The sequence below is a fragment of the Rhinopithecus roxellana genome, chromosome 4 (genome assembly GCF_007565055.1).
Source record: "Rhinopithecus roxellana isolate Shanxi Qingling chromosome 4, ASM756505v1, whole genome shotgun sequence".
Lineage (NCBI taxonomy): Eukaryota > Metazoa > Chordata > Mammalia > Primates > Cercopithecidae > Rhinopithecus > Rhinopithecus roxellana.
The window spans coordinates 29047203-29066329 of record NC_044552.1 but is presented as its reverse complement, the minus strand read 5'-3'; the positions used below and the strand labels follow the sequence as shown (position 1 = coordinate 29066329).

General features: G+C 51.5%; 2 protein-coding genes across 4 annotated transcripts; both read right to left on the bottom strand.

Annotated features, from left to right (window-relative positions):
- Window positions 1–1007: 1007 nt before the first annotated feature.
- On the bottom strand, window positions 1008–4000 carry RPL10A (ribosomal protein L10a). The gene is made up of 6 exons (XM_010389654.2): window positions 3927–4000; window positions 3492–3566; window positions 3338–3418; window positions 2836–2984; window positions 1747–1919; window positions 1008–1208 (listed from the first exon to the last, which is right to left on the bottom strand). The coding sequence occupies exons 1-6, from the start codon at window positions 3929–3931 to the stop codon at window positions 1038–1040; spliced, it is 654 nt and encodes a 217-aa protein (XP_010387956.2). The 5' UTR covers window positions 3932–4000; the 3' UTR covers window positions 1008–1037.
- A 1283-nt stretch (window positions 4001–5283) lies between these two features.
- On the bottom strand, window positions 5284–17608 carry FANCE (FA complementation group E). 3 transcript variants are annotated; one of them, XM_010389652.2, is made up of 10 exons: window positions 17156–17608; window positions 13542–14148; window positions 12085–12129; window positions 11699–11767; window positions 10921–11064; window positions 9915–10038; window positions 9609–9687; window positions 8772–8838; window positions 6934–7059; window positions 5284–6149 (listed from the first exon to the last, which is right to left on the bottom strand). In XM_010389652.2, the coding sequence occupies exons 1-10, from the start codon at window positions 17401–17403 to the stop codon at window positions 6048–6050; spliced, it is 1611 nt and encodes a 536-aa protein (XP_010387954.2). In that variant the 5' UTR covers window positions 17404–17608; the 3' UTR covers window positions 5284–6047. The 3 variants fall into 3 exon arrangements, 2 of the variants coding, with proteins under 2 accessions (XP_010387954.2, XP_030785231.1); XR_004056940.1 differs by having other exon boundaries at window positions 5289–6149; window positions 8772–8834; window positions 10921–11067; XM_030929371.1 differs by having other exon boundaries at window positions 5289–6149; window positions 10921–11067.
- Window positions 17609–19127: the final 1519 nt, after the last annotated feature.

Below are 19127 nucleotides of genomic sequence, written 5' to 3'. Positions count from 1 at the left end.
CATGTGCCTGAGACAGAATGGTGTGAACCCAGGAAGTAGAGCTTGCAGTGAGCTGAGATGGTGCCACTGCACTCCAATCTGGGCGACAAAGCGAGACCGTCTTCCCCCTACCCCCCCCCCCCAAAAAAAAAGCAGGGATGAAATGGGTCCCCTGTTTAAAAACAAAGTCAAACGAACCTGATTTTAGTCTAAGGTTAAAGCAGGTATCTCCCACCACACCAAAAGCCACCTTTCCAGTACTGGGTGCTAGAGGCAAGAACTGCCAACAGGGAAATGCCTCAGAAAAGGAGGGGGCTTAGCCTGCCTGGGGCAAGGACCTGGAATACTGTTGGTTCCCCTAGAAAAATTAACAGGATCTGGCTGGGGACAGTTGCCCATACCTGTAATCCCAGCACTTTGGGAGGCCAAGGCAGGCAGATCATGAGGCCAGGAGACCAGCCTGACCAACATGATGAAACCCCATCTCTACTAAAAATACAAAAATTAGCTGGGCATGGTGGCGCGTGCCTGTAATCCAGCTACTAGGGAGGCTGAGGCAGAAGTGCTTGAACTGGGACCCAGAGATTGCAGTGAGATCGCACCACTGCATTCCAGCCTGGGCTACAGACTCGTCTCAAAAAAAAGAAAAAAGAAAAAACAAAGTCCGTTAATTAATTACACTTTTGTACTGGTTTGCTGTGCGCCTTGTTTTCCTTAACATTTACTCATTACTGACCTAAAGCATACGATACTCCACGTGGGGCCTTGTTAAGACAGAAATGCTGACTAAAATCCTTATTTTAAATTTACATGGACCAATCCTGTCAAAAAGCTTCAATGCTGTTAGTACCCTATCACATACCCAAGACTGCCTAATTTTGATGGCAGAAAAACATCCTCTTCCCTGTAGTACCCAACTATCCATCATCAAGGTGACGAGCTACACAACTAACCATGGCAGTGCCAAGGCCCTCACTTGTCAGCTGACAAACCACCCCCCCCACCCTCAATCACAGGCAGACAGAGGGGATTGGTAATAGAATTTATTCAAATGTGCCTTAATATAGGCGCTGGGGCTTGCCCATGGTGCTCTTGATATATAAGGCCCGGACATTCTGCCAGTTTTTCTTGAGCAATGACACCAAGAAGTTGACAGCCAGGTGAATGTTATACACAAGCTCATCATCTGTCATCTTCACGTGACCAACAGCTACAGCCAGACATAACACCTGGGAGGACAGAAAAGAGGATCAAGTCAGGTTGGTGGAAGAATGGCAAATGGCCTGTCCTTCCTCCCCCAGTGGCCTGGTGAGCAGGTATTTGGATCTGGGCCAAGGAAGACCAGGGTTACTCCAAGTTTCAATCCTGGTGGGTGCTCTTACTGGCATATTTAGAGACTTGGATAAGATTTAGCCGGGCACGGTGGCTCAAGCCTGTAATCCCAGCACTTTGGGAGGCCAAGACGGGCGGATCACGAGGTCAGGAGATCGAGACCATCCTGACTAACACGGTGAAACCCCGTCTCTACTAAAAATACAAAAACTAGCCGGGTGAAGTGGCGGGCGCCTGTAGTCCCAGCTACTCGGGAGGCTGAGGCAGGAGAATGGCGTAAACCCGGGAGGCGGAGCTTGCAGTGAGCTGAGATCCGGCCACTGCACTCCAGCCCCGGCGACGACAGAGTGAGACTCTGCCTCAAAAAAAAAAAAAAAAAAAAGATTTAGACCCTGCCAACACCTTCACCCATAGCAACCCACCAGACCCCCTCACCTTCTTCATTTGGAACTTGATTGTGGACTTCACCTCATCCACTTTGGCCACCATGTTTTCGTTGTGTGTGAGCAGGGAAGGGAACTTTCCTGCCTTATTTAGTCCTGGGCCAAGGATTCGTGGAATCTGCTTGATCAGAGACTCTGAGGCCAAAAACGCATCATACTTCTTGGCTGGTAAAGACAGGAAGCCATTGGCAATGCTTAGGACCTGGTCAGCAAGGCACACCTCAAATGGGGGAGGCCAGAAACTTTAATCAACCATGTGACATCCAAGCAGCACCCTCTCTACCCCCTCCTCAGTCTTTTCCCCCGCCTAAAAGATTTCCAGAAAGTCCTCTGGACCTTCACTGGTCCCGAATCACGCTCTCAGAAAATCAGGCTGACCCATGATCCATGGCATAACCGCTGTACAACGGATGCTCCGGTCAAGACTGCCAGGGCTCAGGCCGGGCGCGGTGGCTCACGCCTGTAAATCCCAGCACTTTGGGCGGATCATGACGTCAGGTGATCGAGACCATCCTGGCTAACACGGTGAAACCCCGTCTCTACTAAAACTACAAAAAAAAAAAAATTAGATGGGCGTGGTGGCGGGCGCCTGTAGTCCCAGCTACTAGGGAGGCTGAGGCGAGAGAATGTCATGAACCCAGGAGGCGGAGCTTGCAGTGAACTGAGATTGCACCACTGCACTCCAGCCCGTCCCAAAAAATAACTAAAAAAAAAGGCTGCTTCGGCTCGAATTGTGCCTATTTCTTAGCGGTGGACCCTGGACACGTGACAACTGGGAATGTCTGCTTCCTACCTGTAAAAGCAGTCTAATGCCACTGCCTAAACAACGCAGGGTAAGATTTCCAAATCATACGTCACCAGCACCTGGCCTCCCTCATCAACTGGAATCCTCATAGCAAATACAAACATCAAACCACCCCAAAGCTAAAACAGCACTCAGGCCAGCTAGGCAACCACCGCCGCATTTGCTAGTCTAGCCCCCTCATCATTTAAAAATCGAAATGGCAGAAAAGCCTTTCTACCGCCTCCACCCCACATCTCACATGCAAAACCACAGCAAAACCACAGCGGCCGGACTCACCCAATTTCTTGACCAGTTTTTTATTCTTGTTGAGTTTTTTCAGCGCCTCGATGTCCATGTGGGGGATATCCACGGCCTTGGCCTCGTCACAGTGCTGCTGGTCCCCCAGGACACACACAGAGAACTTGGGGCGGGGAGTGGACTTAAGCCTGCGTTTTGGGGGACAGCATCAACAGGTTATGCCTAGCCCTGGGTCCCGAGGACCGGTGAAGGGTGTGGGACCGCAGCAGCCACCGAGCCTTACCCGGAGCGTTCACATTCACCAGCAGCCAGCCTGGCTTCTCAGGCTGGCCGGCGGGCTCGGCCAAGGCCTCCCCACGCCTCCCCTCATGTTTTAAGACCCAGGGTGGGGGTCCGTCCAGCCGCGCCTGCCCGGAGCAGGGGGTCTGAACTACCCTAACACATCAGTACCGACGTGCCCGCCTCCGGCTCAGCGGGAGCCTGCAGGGGAGGGGCAGGCACGGGGGCACTGAGGGCTGGGTGGGGTCAGAACGGTGCCAACCTGACGGTGCCCGAGAAGCGCTTGTCTTTCTGGGGGTCATAGTTCTTCAAGCTGATCTGCAACTCCACTGTCTCCAGGAACCTTCGAGAGAGAAGGGGGGTTAAGCACACGCCGGACCTCACCACCCGCGCCCTGCCCCAGGGTCGGCACTCACTTGCGGCGCTTGCGCTGGTTCCCGTGCAGGACTTCCCGCACCGCCTCGTATAGGGTGTCGCGAGAGACTTTGCTGCTGCGTTGAGAGAAGCGACAGCGCGCTCAGGGCCGCGGAGTCCACACGCTCGTACTGCTCGGAAGCCTCCGAGGCTCCAAGCTTCGAGACGGGCGGGCGACCCACGGCGGACTCCCCAGTAGATTCCAGACACCAAGTAGAGCGACGGGAGCCCAGACCCAGACCCAAACCCCGGTGGAAGAGGGAGCCTTTCGGTGATGGGACCTGGTAGGAAGGGCTACCCGCAGGCCGACCCGCCTTGAGAAATGCCCCGCGGCGAAGGTGGCGCAAGGGCCCGCAGTTCGGCCTGCAGGAGCCGCATCCTTGGCGGGGCACCTGGAGGCGCGGATGAACGCAGATAGGGGTTTCAGGACCACTTACCTCATGGCTTCTCACACCGCTCTAACCGGAAAAGAGACTAGTACGGTTTGCGCATGCGCTCTAATAGTGGCCCTGATCTCGCGAGAATGCGTTGTTCCTCGGTCCTACCCACACAGAGGTTGGGTGGGCCAACCCCGAGAAGCGCGGCCTTCTCCGTCCGCTGGGGGCGTCGTTGGGCCGCTAGGCCGGCGCGGGAACCCACAGAGTTGTCGCAGCCCTGAGCGCCCCGTGGCCCCAGGTAATGTGCCGATTCGCGCCCGCTGTTGCTGGGCCCCTAGGGAAGCAGCTGGGTTCAGGACTCGAGCTTCGGTAGTCACACGTACTGGTACAGCCCAGTGATGTTCACTGACAGCGTGGATTCCGGCATGCTTGTCCCTCAAACCCCTTTCCCCTCGCGCCCTCCGCACCAGCTTATGTTCTCAAAAGCAAGCCTTGTTCCTTGGCCCCACCCCCCTCCCTCAGCACCTTGCTCTAACGTGGACTCGTGATAACTGTCCGGAAAGTTCTGTTCCTGACTCTCAGCGCCTGCAGAGGGGAAGAGCTGGGAAAGTCCTAAAGTGAACTTTCACTTGATAATTTGATAACATCTACGTTTTAAGTGTGACTACTATGAATAAGGCGTCTAACCAGGTGCTACAGGAATACAAAGATGTAAAACAGGCACACAGCACTGCACACCCATTAAGGTGTCTTCTCTGCTCTTTCCTCTGTCCAATGGGTCTCATCCTCTTAGCCCACTGTAACCCAAAGAGCCCTTCAGATCTCTCCTAGGGTTCATCTGCCCAAAACCCTTCCCTAACTCCAGACTGAGTCACTCCCACCTTTAAGATGTCCATTCCCACCTATCCCCCTGCCTGGTGGGAGCAGCTCCTGTAGGATGGGGTGGGTGGTATTACACATTATTTGGCCCTCAGAAAGTGAGTAAGATACCCTACACCCTTCCCCTCACCAGGAAAAAGATGTTCCTTGTCATTGAGCAGGGAGGTGGAGGGGGTGGGGATGAGTTCAATACCCAGAATTCACAGGAAGGAAGGTACTGCTTCTAATAAGACATTGGCCAGGCGTCCTGGCTCACGCCTGTAATCCCAGCACTTTGGGAGGCAGGTGGATCACCTAAAGTCAAGAGTTTGAGACCAGCCTGGCCAATGTGGTGAAACCCCGTCTCTACTAAAAATACAAAAATGAGCAGGATATGGTGGCAGGAGCTTGTAATTCCAGCTACTCAGGAGGCCAAGGCAGGAGAATCGCTTGAACTGGGGAGGTGGAGGTTGCAGTGAGCCGAGGTCACGCCACTGCACTCTAGCCTGGTGACAGAGTCAGACTCTGCCGCAAAAAAAAAAAAAAAAAAAGAAAAAGACATTATTGAACTTGCTTTTTATTCAATACCATTGATAAATTCAAGTCAGAAACAAAAACACAGAAGGTCATAACATACAGGAGCACAAGAGCTTCATCTGAGCACACCGGTACCCTAGATCTCCTGGAGCATCCCATGTCCACTCTGGGTCGGCTTGACCCTACTGAGCCCTGTCGGAAAGTTTCTGTCCCTGCAGCCTGAGAATTGATGAGGAGTGTGCCTGGGGCCAGCAGCCTTTGAAAATATAGCTCTGGCCTGGTGTGGTGGCTCACACCTGTGAATCTCAACACTTTGGGAGGCCAAGGCGGGAAGATCACTTGAGCTCAGGAGTATAAGACCAGCCCTGACCAGCTTGTTATCTACAAAATAAAAAAATTAGCTGGGGCACAGTGTCATGTGCATGTAGTCCCAGCTACTTGGGAGGCTTACATGGGAGGATCGAGCCTGGGAGGCAGAGGTTGCAGTGAGCCATGATCAATCGCACCACTGCACTCCGGCCTGGATGACAGAGCAATACCTTCTCTCAAAAACAAAAGAAATGAAAAATATAGCTGAGCTTCCTTAGCCCAAGAGACTGCCTCCCTGTTGGCTGGGAAGCCAGTATGCCCCTATGCAGCCTGGAACAGGGAGGCAGTTGGAATCTGGGATGGCCAGGCTCAGCCTTTATCCTCAGGCTAGGGCTCAAGACAGAAGGTGGTGAAGACAGAAATGCCCTTCAGGAAGCTGGTGATGGAGCACCAAGAGGGTGGTCCCTTGCTGGATGGTCAGGGGCCCAAATGTTTCAAGGCGGCCTGCAGGGACTTCCTCAGGAAGGTAGTGTTAGGTTCTAGGGCCATAGCCAGGCCCAGCCTCTGGGTCTCAGTGATCTGCGGAGAAGGCAAAATCATGTCAGGACTCCAGCAGCTGATCCCTCCTCTCTCCCCACTACCCCAGGGTCTCTATTGAGGAAGGAGAGAGGAAGCCAGGAGGATGGAAGGAGGAGGAGACTCCTGAGCAATCTAATCTCATTATTTCACCATGGTTAACCAGGTGGACCTGGAGCCAAATACTAGCTGCACAACTTACTAAGCCAGCCACATTAGTAATAGTTGACAATTATTGTGTGTTTACTATGTGGCGGCACTTTATATGCATCAATCCATATACAAACATACATAAACATCATGTATATGCATTGCTGTATATAATCCTCAAAACCCTCCCGTTTTACAGATGAGAAAACTGAGGTTCACAGACACTCTACTGTGTGACACCTGCCTTCCTTTGGGGCCACACTTTCTCTTTCTGCCCTGTTGCTACAACCTCCTGACAGGTCTCAGGCCCTAGATCTTCACCCTCCAATCCCACTCCTCACAGAAGCCAGATGCTTCTTAATAGTACAGATCTGACCAAGTTACTCCCAGGTTGAAGGCCCTTGAATGACTCCTGATGCCTCACATTGGAGGTCCTTCTGTTCGGATCTCCAGAGGATTCAGGAGCTCGCTGAAACTGTGCAACAGAAGCATGTTCATACTTCCATCTTTCTGGGAGGGTCTACATCAACCCCAGCACTCAGGGTTTTATCCCTGACCTACATATTCATACACCCTTGTGGCAGGCCCAGGGCAGCCCTGCCAGCAGGACCAGCCCTATGGCCCTATCAGTACTCACGTTAGCCTGGTACTTGGTCATCACCGTCAGCATGAGCTTGGCATAGGCCATGGAGGTGGTGGCTGCCAGTCCCTTTTTACAGAGCTTCTCCATTAAGACACTGAACTTCTCAGGGGTCATCTCCACCTGCACACATTGGGAGATGGAGCAGTAATCACAAGAAGGGCTTGGGCTCTTCATTCGGCCAGTCCTGGATTCAATTCCTAACTCCACCACTTCCTAGCTGGGTGACCCTGGGCAGGTTACTTAACCAACCTAAACCTCCATTTCCACATCTGTAAAATGAGGCTCAGAATATCTAATGGAAGACTGTGAAAAGGATTAAATGAGATAATGCACGTAAGACACGCACGTCTCAGAAAATGGTGGCTACCATTGCAAAGGCTCAGATTAGGACCAAGGGGAAGCCAAGGATCCCTCGTCTGGTTCAGTGGTTAAAGATATAAATGAGTCAGGGCCCAAGAGACACTGCCACCTTAATCTCCTGGCTCTTCATAATAATAATTTAGGCTGGGTGTGGTGGTTCACACCTGTAATCCCAGCACTTTGGGAGACCGAGGAGGGCGGATCGCCTGAGGTCAGGACTTCGAGACCAACCTGGCTGACATGGTGAAATCCCATCTCTACTAAAAATACAAAAATTAGCTGGGCATGGTGGTGCGTGCCTGTAATCCCAGCTAATCAGGGGGCTGAGGCTGGAGAATCACTTGAACCCAGGAGGCAGAGGTTGCAGTGAGCCGAGATCGCGCCACTGCACTCCAGCCTAGGTGATATAGTGAGACTCCGTCTCAAATAATAATAATTTAATAAACACTGTGCATCAGGTACCATTCTGAGTACTTTATACCAATTATCTCATTTAAACCTCACTCCAATCTTATGTGGTGGGTGCTATTAATATTGTATCTCTCCTTTTGTAGATGAGGAAACTACAGGCATAAAGAAGTTAGGTCAGTTATCTAAGATATAAACAAATGAGGCAGAATTTTAGGTACTGATATGAAAAAAAATCACCAAAATATACTGTGAAGTAAAAAAAGCAAGGTACAGGGCACTGAGTTTGGTGTGTTGCAATTTCCATAAAAAGTAGGATGGATAGTAAGTGTAAACATGTTTCCACATATAGATGGTATCTCTGGGAGGGGGGTTTCCCCTGAAACTGGGGGACTCTGGATGGTTGGAGAAGAGAAGTAAGGGAAATATTTTTCACAGTATCCTTTTGAGCTTTTAAAATTGTCAACATATGGGCTGGGCATGGTGGCTCACGCTTATAATCTCAGCACTTTGGGAGGCCAAGGAGGGCAGATCACTTGAGCCCAGAAGTTCTGGCCTCAAGTCATGGTGAAACCCTGTCTCTACTAAAAACACAAAAATTAGCTGGCATGGTGGCGCATGCCTGTAATCCCAGTTATTTGGGTGGCTGAGGCGTAAGAATTGCTTGAACCCAGTAGACAGAGGTTGCAGTTAGCCAAGACTGTGTCACTGCACTTTGGCCTGGGTGACAAAGCCAGACTCTATCTCAAAAAGAAAAAAAAAATTGTGAACATACGAATCTATTACCTATTCAAAAATAAAATAAAATTTATACACACACATCAAAAATCCCACCCCAAGGCCCCCCAGCTAGTAAGAGGTGGAGCTGAAGTGACCATGTGCTCAGCTCTCTGCTACCAGCTTTGCATGCCCCAGGTCTCTCCCACTGTCTCAGGCAGCTGCTGTAGGGCAGCTGTCCTACTTGACCCTGCATCCACTGAAGGACTCAGAAACCCAAGAACCCCATGTCCTTCCAAGGACTGCAGCACTTCCTTGTCCACTCTTCCCCAGGACAGCCTGCTCACCTGCCGCTCCAGGAGTGACTGCAACACCAAGAAAATTTCCTCCTTCCAGGGCAGCTCCAAGATCTGTCTGCAAAGCAGGGGCCCTAGTGAGAAATGCCTGGCCTCCCACCCAAGCCTGAGTATCCATCTGCTGCTGCAACTCCCACAGCATGGCAAGGCCCTGAGGACAGCCAAGATCTCCAGTCAACAAAGGGGTAGTCAGGGGTGGGGCACAGTGGCACTTTGGGAGGCCCAGGCAGGTGGATCACCTGAGGTCAGGAGTTCGAGACCAGCCTGGCCAACATGGTGAAATCCCGTCTCTACTAAAAATACAAAAAATTAGCCAGGTGTGGTGGCAGGCGCCTGTAATCCCAGCTACTCAGGAGGCTGAGGCAGGAGAACTGCATGAACCCGGGAGGCAGAGGTTGCAGTGAGCAGAGACCGCGCCATTGCACTCCAGTCTGGGCGACAGGGCAAGACTCTGTCCCCTGCCCCCTCCGCAAAAAAAAAAAAAGGGTAGTCAGAGACCTCTTGATGCTGGCACCAGCCCCAGCAGACACTATTGCAGAGCTCATAAAACTGCCAGGAAGGTCACACCCCAAAAGCCCCAGGAGCTGACAACAAAGTATTTGGTAGTGAGACACAAGGGTCCCCTAAAAAATAACTAGGAGTAGAGAGTGCATCCTGAGAACAAAAGGCAAAGAGGACTCATAGAGGAGGAAGATGATGGAGTGAGATGACATACATGAGGCTTCCTAGAGAAGGTGAGCCTTCCCTGCAGGGCCCAACACATGTGATGTCACTGTAGCCTGGGGGAACAGGTGGCAGTGGGGACAGCATGGAGGCCTGCACACTCACCCCAGCATTAGAACCTGTGCATCTGGCTCCAGGGACTCTGCCTTCACAAGGCAACATAGTAACTCTGTTTGAGCAGGACCTGGGTAGAGGAAAGCAGAAGGGGAAGTCTGGGGGGAAATGGTAGAAGACGGTGGAAAGTGGGGAGGCGGTAACAGAATGCCCAGCCTGTTATAGAGGCATTGTCAGGGAAGCAGCAGGCATCTTTAATCACTGAATACCAAACTCCTGCCAGGGCCACTCTGGGGTGAAGGGTGCTAAGAACATTGAGGGCAGAGCTACTGGGCCTGGGGCTGGTTCCAGAATTACCTGTGCCTTGGGCCTGGAGCACAGGGTCAAGGAGGGCTCTGCAGACAGGGTAGGTATATTTGGCACAGAAGGAGGTCACAGCGGTTGTAAGCAGGCGGGAGGCTGAGGAAGTCAAGGAGAGGATCTATAGCCAACAGGGAGGAAAAAATTAATTCTTTTCATTTCAACAGCATTTATCAAACACACATTTCAGATGTTGATACATGTTACAAAGGAAAAAAAAGAAAAAGTTCTTTTACTTAGAACTCACATGGACCCACCCATTGGAAAAGATATATACCTCTCTTGCTCAGTTCCCAAATCCCTGAAAGTCCCTTGATCAGCTTCTAGAAAGGTTCTGGTGTCCAGAGAGAAGTTAGATGCTGGCTGGGCATGGTGGCTTACGCCTGTAATCCCAGCACTTTGGGAGGCTGAGGCAGCTGGATCGCTTGAGGCCAGGAGTTCGAGACCAGCCTGGGCAACATGGCGAAACCCAGTCTCTACTAAAAATACAAAAATTAGCCAGGTGTGGTGGTGGGTGCCTGTAGTCCCAGCTACTCAGGAGGCTGAGGCAGGAGAATCACTTGAACCACAGAGGCAGAGGTTGCAGTGAGCCGAGACTGCGCCACTGTACTCCAGCCTGAGTGACAGAGCAAGACTCTATCTCTAAATAAATAAATAAATAAAAATACAAAAATTAGCCAGGCATGGTGGAGAGCACCTGTAATCCCAGCTACTCAGGAGGCTGAGGCAGGAGATCGCGCCACTGCACTCCAGCCTAGGCAATCGAGTGAGACTCTGTCTCAAAAAAAAAAAAAAAAAAAAGAAGTTAGATGCCATGTGGGTAGATGGTCTGGGGGTCCATGCCCTGCCAGTTAAGCAGGGATCCTTTCCTTGCCCCAGGCTGCCCAAACAGCCCAGATGTCTACAAGGCTGGGAATCCTCTCTCTCAAGTACCACCCTTCTGAGGGCCCAGATGCTCTTCCCCATTGTCCTTGGCACTCTGAGTACCTCCCAATACACCTACCCGTCCAAGAAAGAGGCTTCTGGTCAGCACAGTAGCATTGCTGAGGCTGAGATCAGGTGAAAGGGCCAGCAGCCAGGTGCAGAGCTGCAGGAGACCGAGGTCTGAGAGCTGGGGGAGCTGCAGCTGGGTACACAGCAAGTCCATCTGCTGACAGAGCGGGGCACGGGGGAGAAAGGACACCAGGACGTGCACTCTGCCTCCGCTAGGTTGTCTCAAGCAACTCTGCCTCCGCTAGGTTGTCTCAAGCAACTCTGCCTCCGCTAGGTTGTCTCAAGCAACTCTGCCTCCGCTAGGTTGTCTCAAGCAACTCTGCCTCCGCTAGGTTGTCTCAAGCAACTCTGCCTCCGCTAGGTTGTCTCAAGCAACTCTGCCTCCGCTAGGTTGTCTCAAGCAACTCTGCCTCCGCTAGGTTGTCTCAAGCAACTCTGCCTCCGCTAGGTTGTCTCAAGCAACTCTGCCTCCGCTAGGTTGTCTCAAGCAACTCTGCCTCCGCTAGGTTGTCTCAAGCAACTCTGCCTCCGCTAGGTTGTCTCAAGCAACTGGGCCGCAGACGGAGCAGGGCAAAGACACTCCAGAGCAAAGAAAGTCTGGGAGAGCTGCCCTAGGGGAAGGAACCAGGGGCTAAAAGAAACTACAGAGGGTGACCCCATCACTGAGAAAGAAAACAACAAAATCCCCTCCCACATTTCCCACGTGAGGTAGGAAAACATAAACTTAAATAGAAAAAGATAAGGAGAGAGAATATAACCTCAGAGCCAGGCAGTCTATCTGGACTCACCTGGCTGGGGCTACATTCGTGAAGAAGCTGTAGCTCAACTGGGGGAGCATCCTCCAATCCCTCTAACCCCTGTGGAGACAAATCAAATCTCATTAGGGCTGGCAGAGCCCTCGGTGACAAGTCACTGAAGCCGCCCCTTCAGTTGGCAGAAGGAGTGGCTGAGATCCTGGAAGGCGCTACCAGAGAAGAGGAAGTTACCTGGTGTTAGATGGTAAGTCTACACTTGGTTCAAGAAAAGCTCCTTCAGAGACTGTCCTCAGACCTTTACTCCAGTCCCCCTCCCCCAGCCAGCTTGTATATCACTGCACTGGGCCTTTCCTGGGCATAGCTAGGATCTGGGTAGAAGGTGGAAGAAAGGCTATGGGGAACAGGGTGGGGCCAGTCACCTCCTCCAAGGTCTTCAGCAGCTGCTGCAGCCTGGGAAGCTGGTCCTGTGGAGGAAAGCCCAGTCACTGCCACATCCCTCCCCCAGCAGCATGACCCCAAGCCTGGTTCCGGCTCCCCAAGTCAGTGGGAGCTAGCCGGCAAAGATGATTCAAGGAAGTCAAGAGGCCAGGCACGGTGGTTCACACCAGCACTTTGGGAGGCTGAAGTGGGAGAATCACTTGAGCCCAGGAGTTCAAGGCTAGCCTGCACAACTAGTTGAGACCCCATTTCTACAAAAATAAAAATAAAAAATTAGCCAGGCATGATAGTGAATGCCTGTAATCCCAGCTTCACTCCAGCCTGGGGAAAGAGAGGCCCTGTCTTGAGGGGAAAAAAAAAGTCAAGAACATGAAGTCTCTATCTTGAAAAGTGCCTAAGAACCCAAACTAGACAAGGTCCAAATGAAACCCAGCTGTCACCAGGCACAGTGGCTCAGGCCTGTAATCCCAGCACTTTGGGAGGCCGAGGCGGGCGGATCACGGTCAGGAGATTGAGGCCATCCTGGCTAACACAGTGAAACCCCATCTCTACTAAAAATACAAAAAATTAGCCAGGCGTGGTGGCGGGCGCCTGTAGTCCCAGCTACTCAGGAGGCCGAGGCAGAAAAATGGTGTGAACCCAGAAGGTGGAGGTTGCAGTGAGCCGAGATCGTGCCACTGCACTCCAGCCTGGGCGACAGAGACTCCATCTCAAAAAAAAAAGAAAACCAGCTGTCTAGAATTGTTTTCTGCTTCCAACCCAAATGGGGGTAGACCCAGGCCTCGGACAAGGAGGCAGGGGCAGGCTGGATGCTGTCATGATTCTTCCCATCCACATTACGGGGTAACAGGGGTGGCTCCAGAGCCTCTCCCTTGCCTGGCACCCTTTAACTCCACGTTATAGATCATTAGGACACGTTTCCCACCTCCAGTAACTCCCTTCCCTACCCCTCCTTCAGAGTCTGTGGAGTGGCTGGGCACAGTGGCTCACACCTGTAATCCCAACACTTTGGGAGACCAAGGCGGGCAGATCACCTGAGGTCGGGAGTTCAAGACCAGCCTGACTGACATGGAGAAACCCCGTCTCTGCTAAAAATACAAAATTAGCTGGGCGTGGTGGCACATGCCTATAATCCCAGCTACTTGGGAGGCTGAGGCAGGAGAATCACTTGAATCTGGGAGGCAGAGGTTGCGGTGAGCTGAGATTGTGCCATTGCACTCCAGCCTGGGCAACAAGAGCAAAACTCCATCTCAAACAAAAAAAGAAAAAAAAAAGTCTGTGGAGTGGAGGCTACATTCCCTAAACCCTACCTTCCTCCTTTTTCCTCCAAGAACTACAGTCAACTCCTTTGGGAAAAAGTGTCCCAACCAGCCTTCCCCACGGATAAAGCCACCACTGGTGAAAGATCACTCTAAACCCAGTCTCCCTACCAAAGTACCTGGATAGCTTTGGGCAACTCCAAACTCTCAGCTAGACCTTTAGCATCCTCCAGACTGGAACCGTCCTGGCCAGTCTTAGCTCCCATGACAGGCTGGTCCTTAATAGGAGATGCACCTCCTCCATCTGCCAGGGATTCCAGTGACTCATGTTCAGGTCTCTCCTCCTCATGATCTTCTTCCTCTTCCCAACACCGGAACCTCTTGGGGACCCTCTTCCCCTCAGGACTGGCAGCCTCTTCCTCTGACTCCTTTCTGCGTTTCCCAGGCTGCTGGGAGTCCCTGTTGTCCTCTTCTTCAGGGTCTGGAGACTGGGGAGATTTCAACCTCCTGCCCCCTGGGCCCAGCCCCCTACACAGACTTTGGAGCTGTCTCTGGCATTTTTTAGACAGTGGAGAAGCTCCCTCCATGGAGGTCCCCACCCCTAGATCCCTTCGCAGCAATTCCCCCAGGGCACGGAGCCAGGCATCAGGGTCAGGGGCTAGGTCCTGCTGGGCAATCTGCAGCACAGAGAGGAGCCCACTTTCCGGCAGTGACGGCCGAACGGCCATCAGCAGGGACATCAGGTTCCTCTGGCATATCTGGGGCAATCGCAGCAACAGTGGTTTCCTGGGTAGCAGAGGGAGAGCAAGCAGTTAGAGTGTCTGGCTGAAGGGAGCACAGGGCAGACTGGGCAGAGCTGGGGGCTCGATGGCAGTGGACAGATGGGGGCTGGCAGGCAGGATCTGTAAGAGTCAGTGGATGTTGGCCAGGTGTGGTGACTCACACCTATAATCACAGCATTTTGGGAGGCTGAAGTGGGCACATCACTTTAGGTTAAGAGTTTGAGATCTGCTTGGCCAACATGGTGAAACTCCATCTCCACTAAAAAAAGTACAAAAATTAGCTGAGCATGGTGACATGTGCCTGTAGTTCCAGCTACTAGGAAGACTGAGGCAGGAGAATGGCTTGAAGCCAGGAGGCAGAGGTTGCAGTGAGCCGAGATCATGCCACTGCACTCCAGCCTGGGCAACAGTGTGAGACACTATCTCAAAAAAAGGAAAAAAAAAAAAAAGTCAGTGGATGGAGAGAGACAACACGAGAACTGTTCAGTAAGTGTTCATTGAGTATCATATGACAGGCCGTATTCTTTGGCCTCTGTCATCTGTTTCAGCTCAAAATTCATACTGGAACCTACTCTATAACAGATTCATGCTTGTTTTACACAAAAAGAAGAAAAAAGTTCTTTCCCAAATTTTAGGGAAAAATAATACTCCAGGATGCTGTGCAGTGCTTGGTCATGCAGCCCTATGGCTGCCCTCAGCAATCCCCTGGAACTCTCCAGGTCACTCATCTGTCCAGCTCTTGTGTTCCTTTCACCAAATTGTGAGTTCCTAAAAGGTGAAGGTAGTGTTTCCTTTCTCTGTGTCCTAGGACTCAGCACAGCGCCAGCCCAGAGCAGGCACTTGTTGCGCATTTATTGAATGAATTAACTCTCTGAGAATAAGTGTGCTGAGATCGGCAAGAGCTGCTGTGGACACAGAAGGCTTCCCAGAGATGAAACTTGAAACAGAAGGAATCACTTTACAGATTCCAAACAGTATTCACAGAGTCAAAGGGGAAGACAGGGGGATGAGGATCTTTTGTTTTGGAGCCCCAGGGGTTTAAGCAGAACCAGTGCTCTCCTGCAAGCACCTAACTTTTCTTAAAATAGGTTTTACACTATTCCCCCAAGCTCCAAAGGCCCATGATGCAATGTAACCATCTGTAATTCTGCCGAGGCACAAACCCAGATCCTATGTGACCTGAGGCTTGGTGTGGCAAGTCACGGCAGCATTTAGCCCACTACCCATCATGTCTTTACTCCTCCCTATGCATAATTTTGCAGGGCCATTTGTCAAGAGGCACTTGGGTTGTGAGGCAGAAAAAAAAAAAAGACAACTATTTCTTTGTGGAATATAGACACTATGTGAGAGAGAAAAACTAGAGTCAAAGTTTAAAAGATGGTCCAGGAGCAGTGGCTCATGCCTGTAATCCCAGCACTGACTGGGAGGCCAAGGTGGGTGGATCAGGAGTTCCAGACCAGTCCGGCCAATATGGTAACTCCATCTCTGCTAAAAATACAAAAATTAGCCGGGCATGGTGGCACGCACCTGTAGTCCCAGCTACTCAGGAGGCTGGGGCAGAAGAATTGCTTCTTCTGGAGGTGGAGGTTGCAGTGAGCCAAGCGCGCCACTGCACTCCAGCCTGGGCAACAGAGCAAGATTCCATCAAAAAGAAAAAACGAAACAAAACAAAAAAAAACTAAGTTTAAAAGATGGTTAATTTGTGGCAGGGAGGATATTTGGGGGTAGAGAGGTAGAGAAGACCCTACTCCAGGAGATTTTAACCTTTTTTAGTGCCAGAGACCTGTGATCAGAATGAGTGTTAAATGCACTTGATAAAATATCTAGAATTATAAAGGAAATCAATTGTACTGAAATACTTTTCTATCCAGGGGCCCCAGGTTAAGGCCTCTGCCCTCCCCTTACTCTATCCAGAATAAGCCAGATAGCTGGGCAAACATTTCTATAGCTTCCAATTTGGGGATTCAAACAAGTTCTCCTGACCCATCTCCTGAAAGAAATTCAAAGTGGAGTGTAGGAAGAAAATATTGGAACTCCCATTTTCCCCTATTTATCTAAAACATAAAAAATTAAGCATTAGAAATATTTAGCATCTGGATGGTTTCTAGCATAAATTATGGGGGAGGGGTATCCAAGAAGAGTGGAAGGCTGGCCCCACTAGGAGCTGAACATGGCGCCTCACCCACTCATTTTTCGTTTTTTGTGTGTTTTAGTTAACTTTGCTAGTTAAGTGCATTTGTGGATACTGTACTATCTTTTTTTTTCAAACAAAAGTTGTCCTCACAAATGAGCACGTAGCTTAATAGAATGCCTGCCAAAAAATTGGAGATAATATCAATAACAGAAACACAACCAAATAAAATGGCAGGGCCAACACCTCTGCTCCTAGTAGGAATTCTTAGTCACAGAGAGGTTAAAAAACAAAGTTCAATATCATCCAAGAGCCAGAAATTATCAAGAACACTAATATATGGATTCACAGTTACCATTCTTAGGGAAAGCAATCTTGCCTTACAGTGAACGTTATGCTTTGAAAAGCAGAGAGTATACGGCCACCAGGATAGTGGGTATGTATTCCACCATCACGTTTTAAATATCTATTTTTGTACTTTAAAATGTACGTATTTTAACACACGTGTTACACTTTATACATATACATAAGTATACATACACTTATGTATAAAGTGTATGTATACTTTATACATAATACACTTTATACATAAGTATACTTATACTGGACGTATGTGTCCAATTGTTTAGATGGAAGTATGCGATCAAAAGGGATTTGCCTCCACTTCTCATCACTATACTTTACGGCCAACAGAAGGCGTGTGCCTCGAGTTCCCAGATCCTGGGTGTCCCGCACACGGCAGGTGTTCAGTGAAGGGTGCCCCTGCTCATAGGGTACGCGGCAGGCCGTCGCTGAAGGGGCTTATTTCACCTCTCTGTGCGTCGGTCTCCCGACAGCCCCCGCCTCCCGCACCTGCTGGGGGCCGCGGGTGAGGACTTACAGTTCCAGACGGCCGTCAGGCCCCTGCACTACCGGCTCCTCCCGGCACAGGGCCTCGAGCAAGCGGCCCCAGTCGAAGGGCTCCCAGCCGCGCCTGCCCAGCGCCCGAAGTACCCCCAGGCCACGCCGCGCCCCCTCGGGCCCGGCCTGCAGCGCCTGCAGCAGAAGGCGGACGGGGGCCTCCAGCTGCGCCCAGGGCGCCGGCTCCGCGCCCTCAGCCCCAGGGAGCCCCGCGTCCGGGGTCGCCATGCCGGGACACGGGTGCCGCGCCGCCCCCTACTCTGGTGTGGGGCCTCAGCTCAGAGGCTGAGGGGAACGGGGAACTCCAGCGCCGTCCCTGACGCGGCGGCGGCGGGCCAGCTCCAGCGCCCGTCACAAGCTCTCCTCGGCGTTGGGAAACCGGAGAAGCCCGGCCGCGCAGAGCTGCAGCAGTTCGTGCGCTGTCGGAAAGGGAAAGAAGGAGGCGCGGCCGAGGGCGGAGCCTGAACTTGAGGCGGGCGCGAGGGACGGTCGCAAGGGGTGGGGCCGGGCACGGCCCCAGCCGGAGTAGGAGGGCGGGGCCAAGGCCCAGGGCGTGACCAAAACAAAGGGTTAGTTTGTGGGCGGGGTCGGGCCCGGGAGCGGAGCGGGGCGGGGCGGGGCGGGGCTGATGGAGCGGGGATCCGCCGTTGCCGACCCCAACCCTCTCCCTTTCTTCATCACTCCCTAAAGTAGAGGAATGGAGTGAATGTCAGGGGTCCTGTTGGACTGGAGGACCCGCGCTGTATTTAAGCTGACGGCATGTTGCTTGTTATGGACTTCACCATAGAATTTGACCACAATTTACCACCCCACTTAGCTTCACCTCTTCCACAGGCCAAAAACTGCCATAATTTGGGTTTCAGTCCTCTCCAGAAATAGTATTTGATATACAAACATCCGTGAGAATGAGGTCACAGGAAAACCTAACACCGTCAATATGGCCAAAGACTTTCTTCTGAACTTCCTCCCAAAGACCAAGCAGTAGCCTTGCTCTGGGTCGTTTATAGGGGGCCAGGTGTGGCTCCACTTCCTAGGGTTCAGTTTAAGGAAGTCCGCTGGAGGAGACAGGCTTCCAGCCAAGGGTGGGATCACTGCAAAGGGTAAGAAATAAGGGAGAAGAGTCCCACAGTGCCTCCTAAACCTTGCTTTGGGGGCCAGCTTGTATTTCCCATCCCAGCTTCTGCTGCCACATACATGCATCATTCAGGAAATGTTTACTGAACACCTAGGGACTGGGGATACTGGGAACAAAACAAAGATCCTGGCCCTCATTGTCACTCAACTGGGGAGAGACGGAAAGCTAATTAAACAGTTTTTGTGGTAAGTGTTCCAAAAGAACATAGCACCGACAGATAGCACAAAGTGCTTTTAAATAGGGTGGTCAGGCAAGATGAATGTGAAGATGAGGTTGGCAAGCCAGATAGAAGTCTGTGAGAAGACCATTTCAGTCCTCCCTGCGGGGACGGAGGGGCTCTGGGGCAAAAGCACGGCTACAGCAGAGGGCAATTGCTGCATAGTAACAGGAGTTGAGATCAGAGGGGAACCAAGTCAGATCTTAAGAGGCCTGAGGTCATAGAAAGGACTTGGGCTTTCACTCTGAATAGTATGGAAAGCCACGGGAGTATCTTGAGCTTGATCTGATCTCCATTTGAGCCAAAATGAGTTCAAGGGAGCTGTCAGGAAAAACTAGTGATATTTATTAGATAATGGCTGCTTTGCAAATGCCAAAATAGCAAGAAAGAAGTTTCTTCCAGACACCTTCTGTTTCAGGTAAGCAGCTCTAACTTTACAGGGGATGTTTTGGGTCTTCAAATGACAAGCTGTTGGAGGAGTGGGTCCTGATGCATAGCAGGCAGGGTCAAGAATGCTAAACAGCCTGCAATACCCTGTGCATCCTCACCTACAGCTTTACTCTGAGTGGCTGTGGCTCCCACCCACCAAGGTCTGTATTC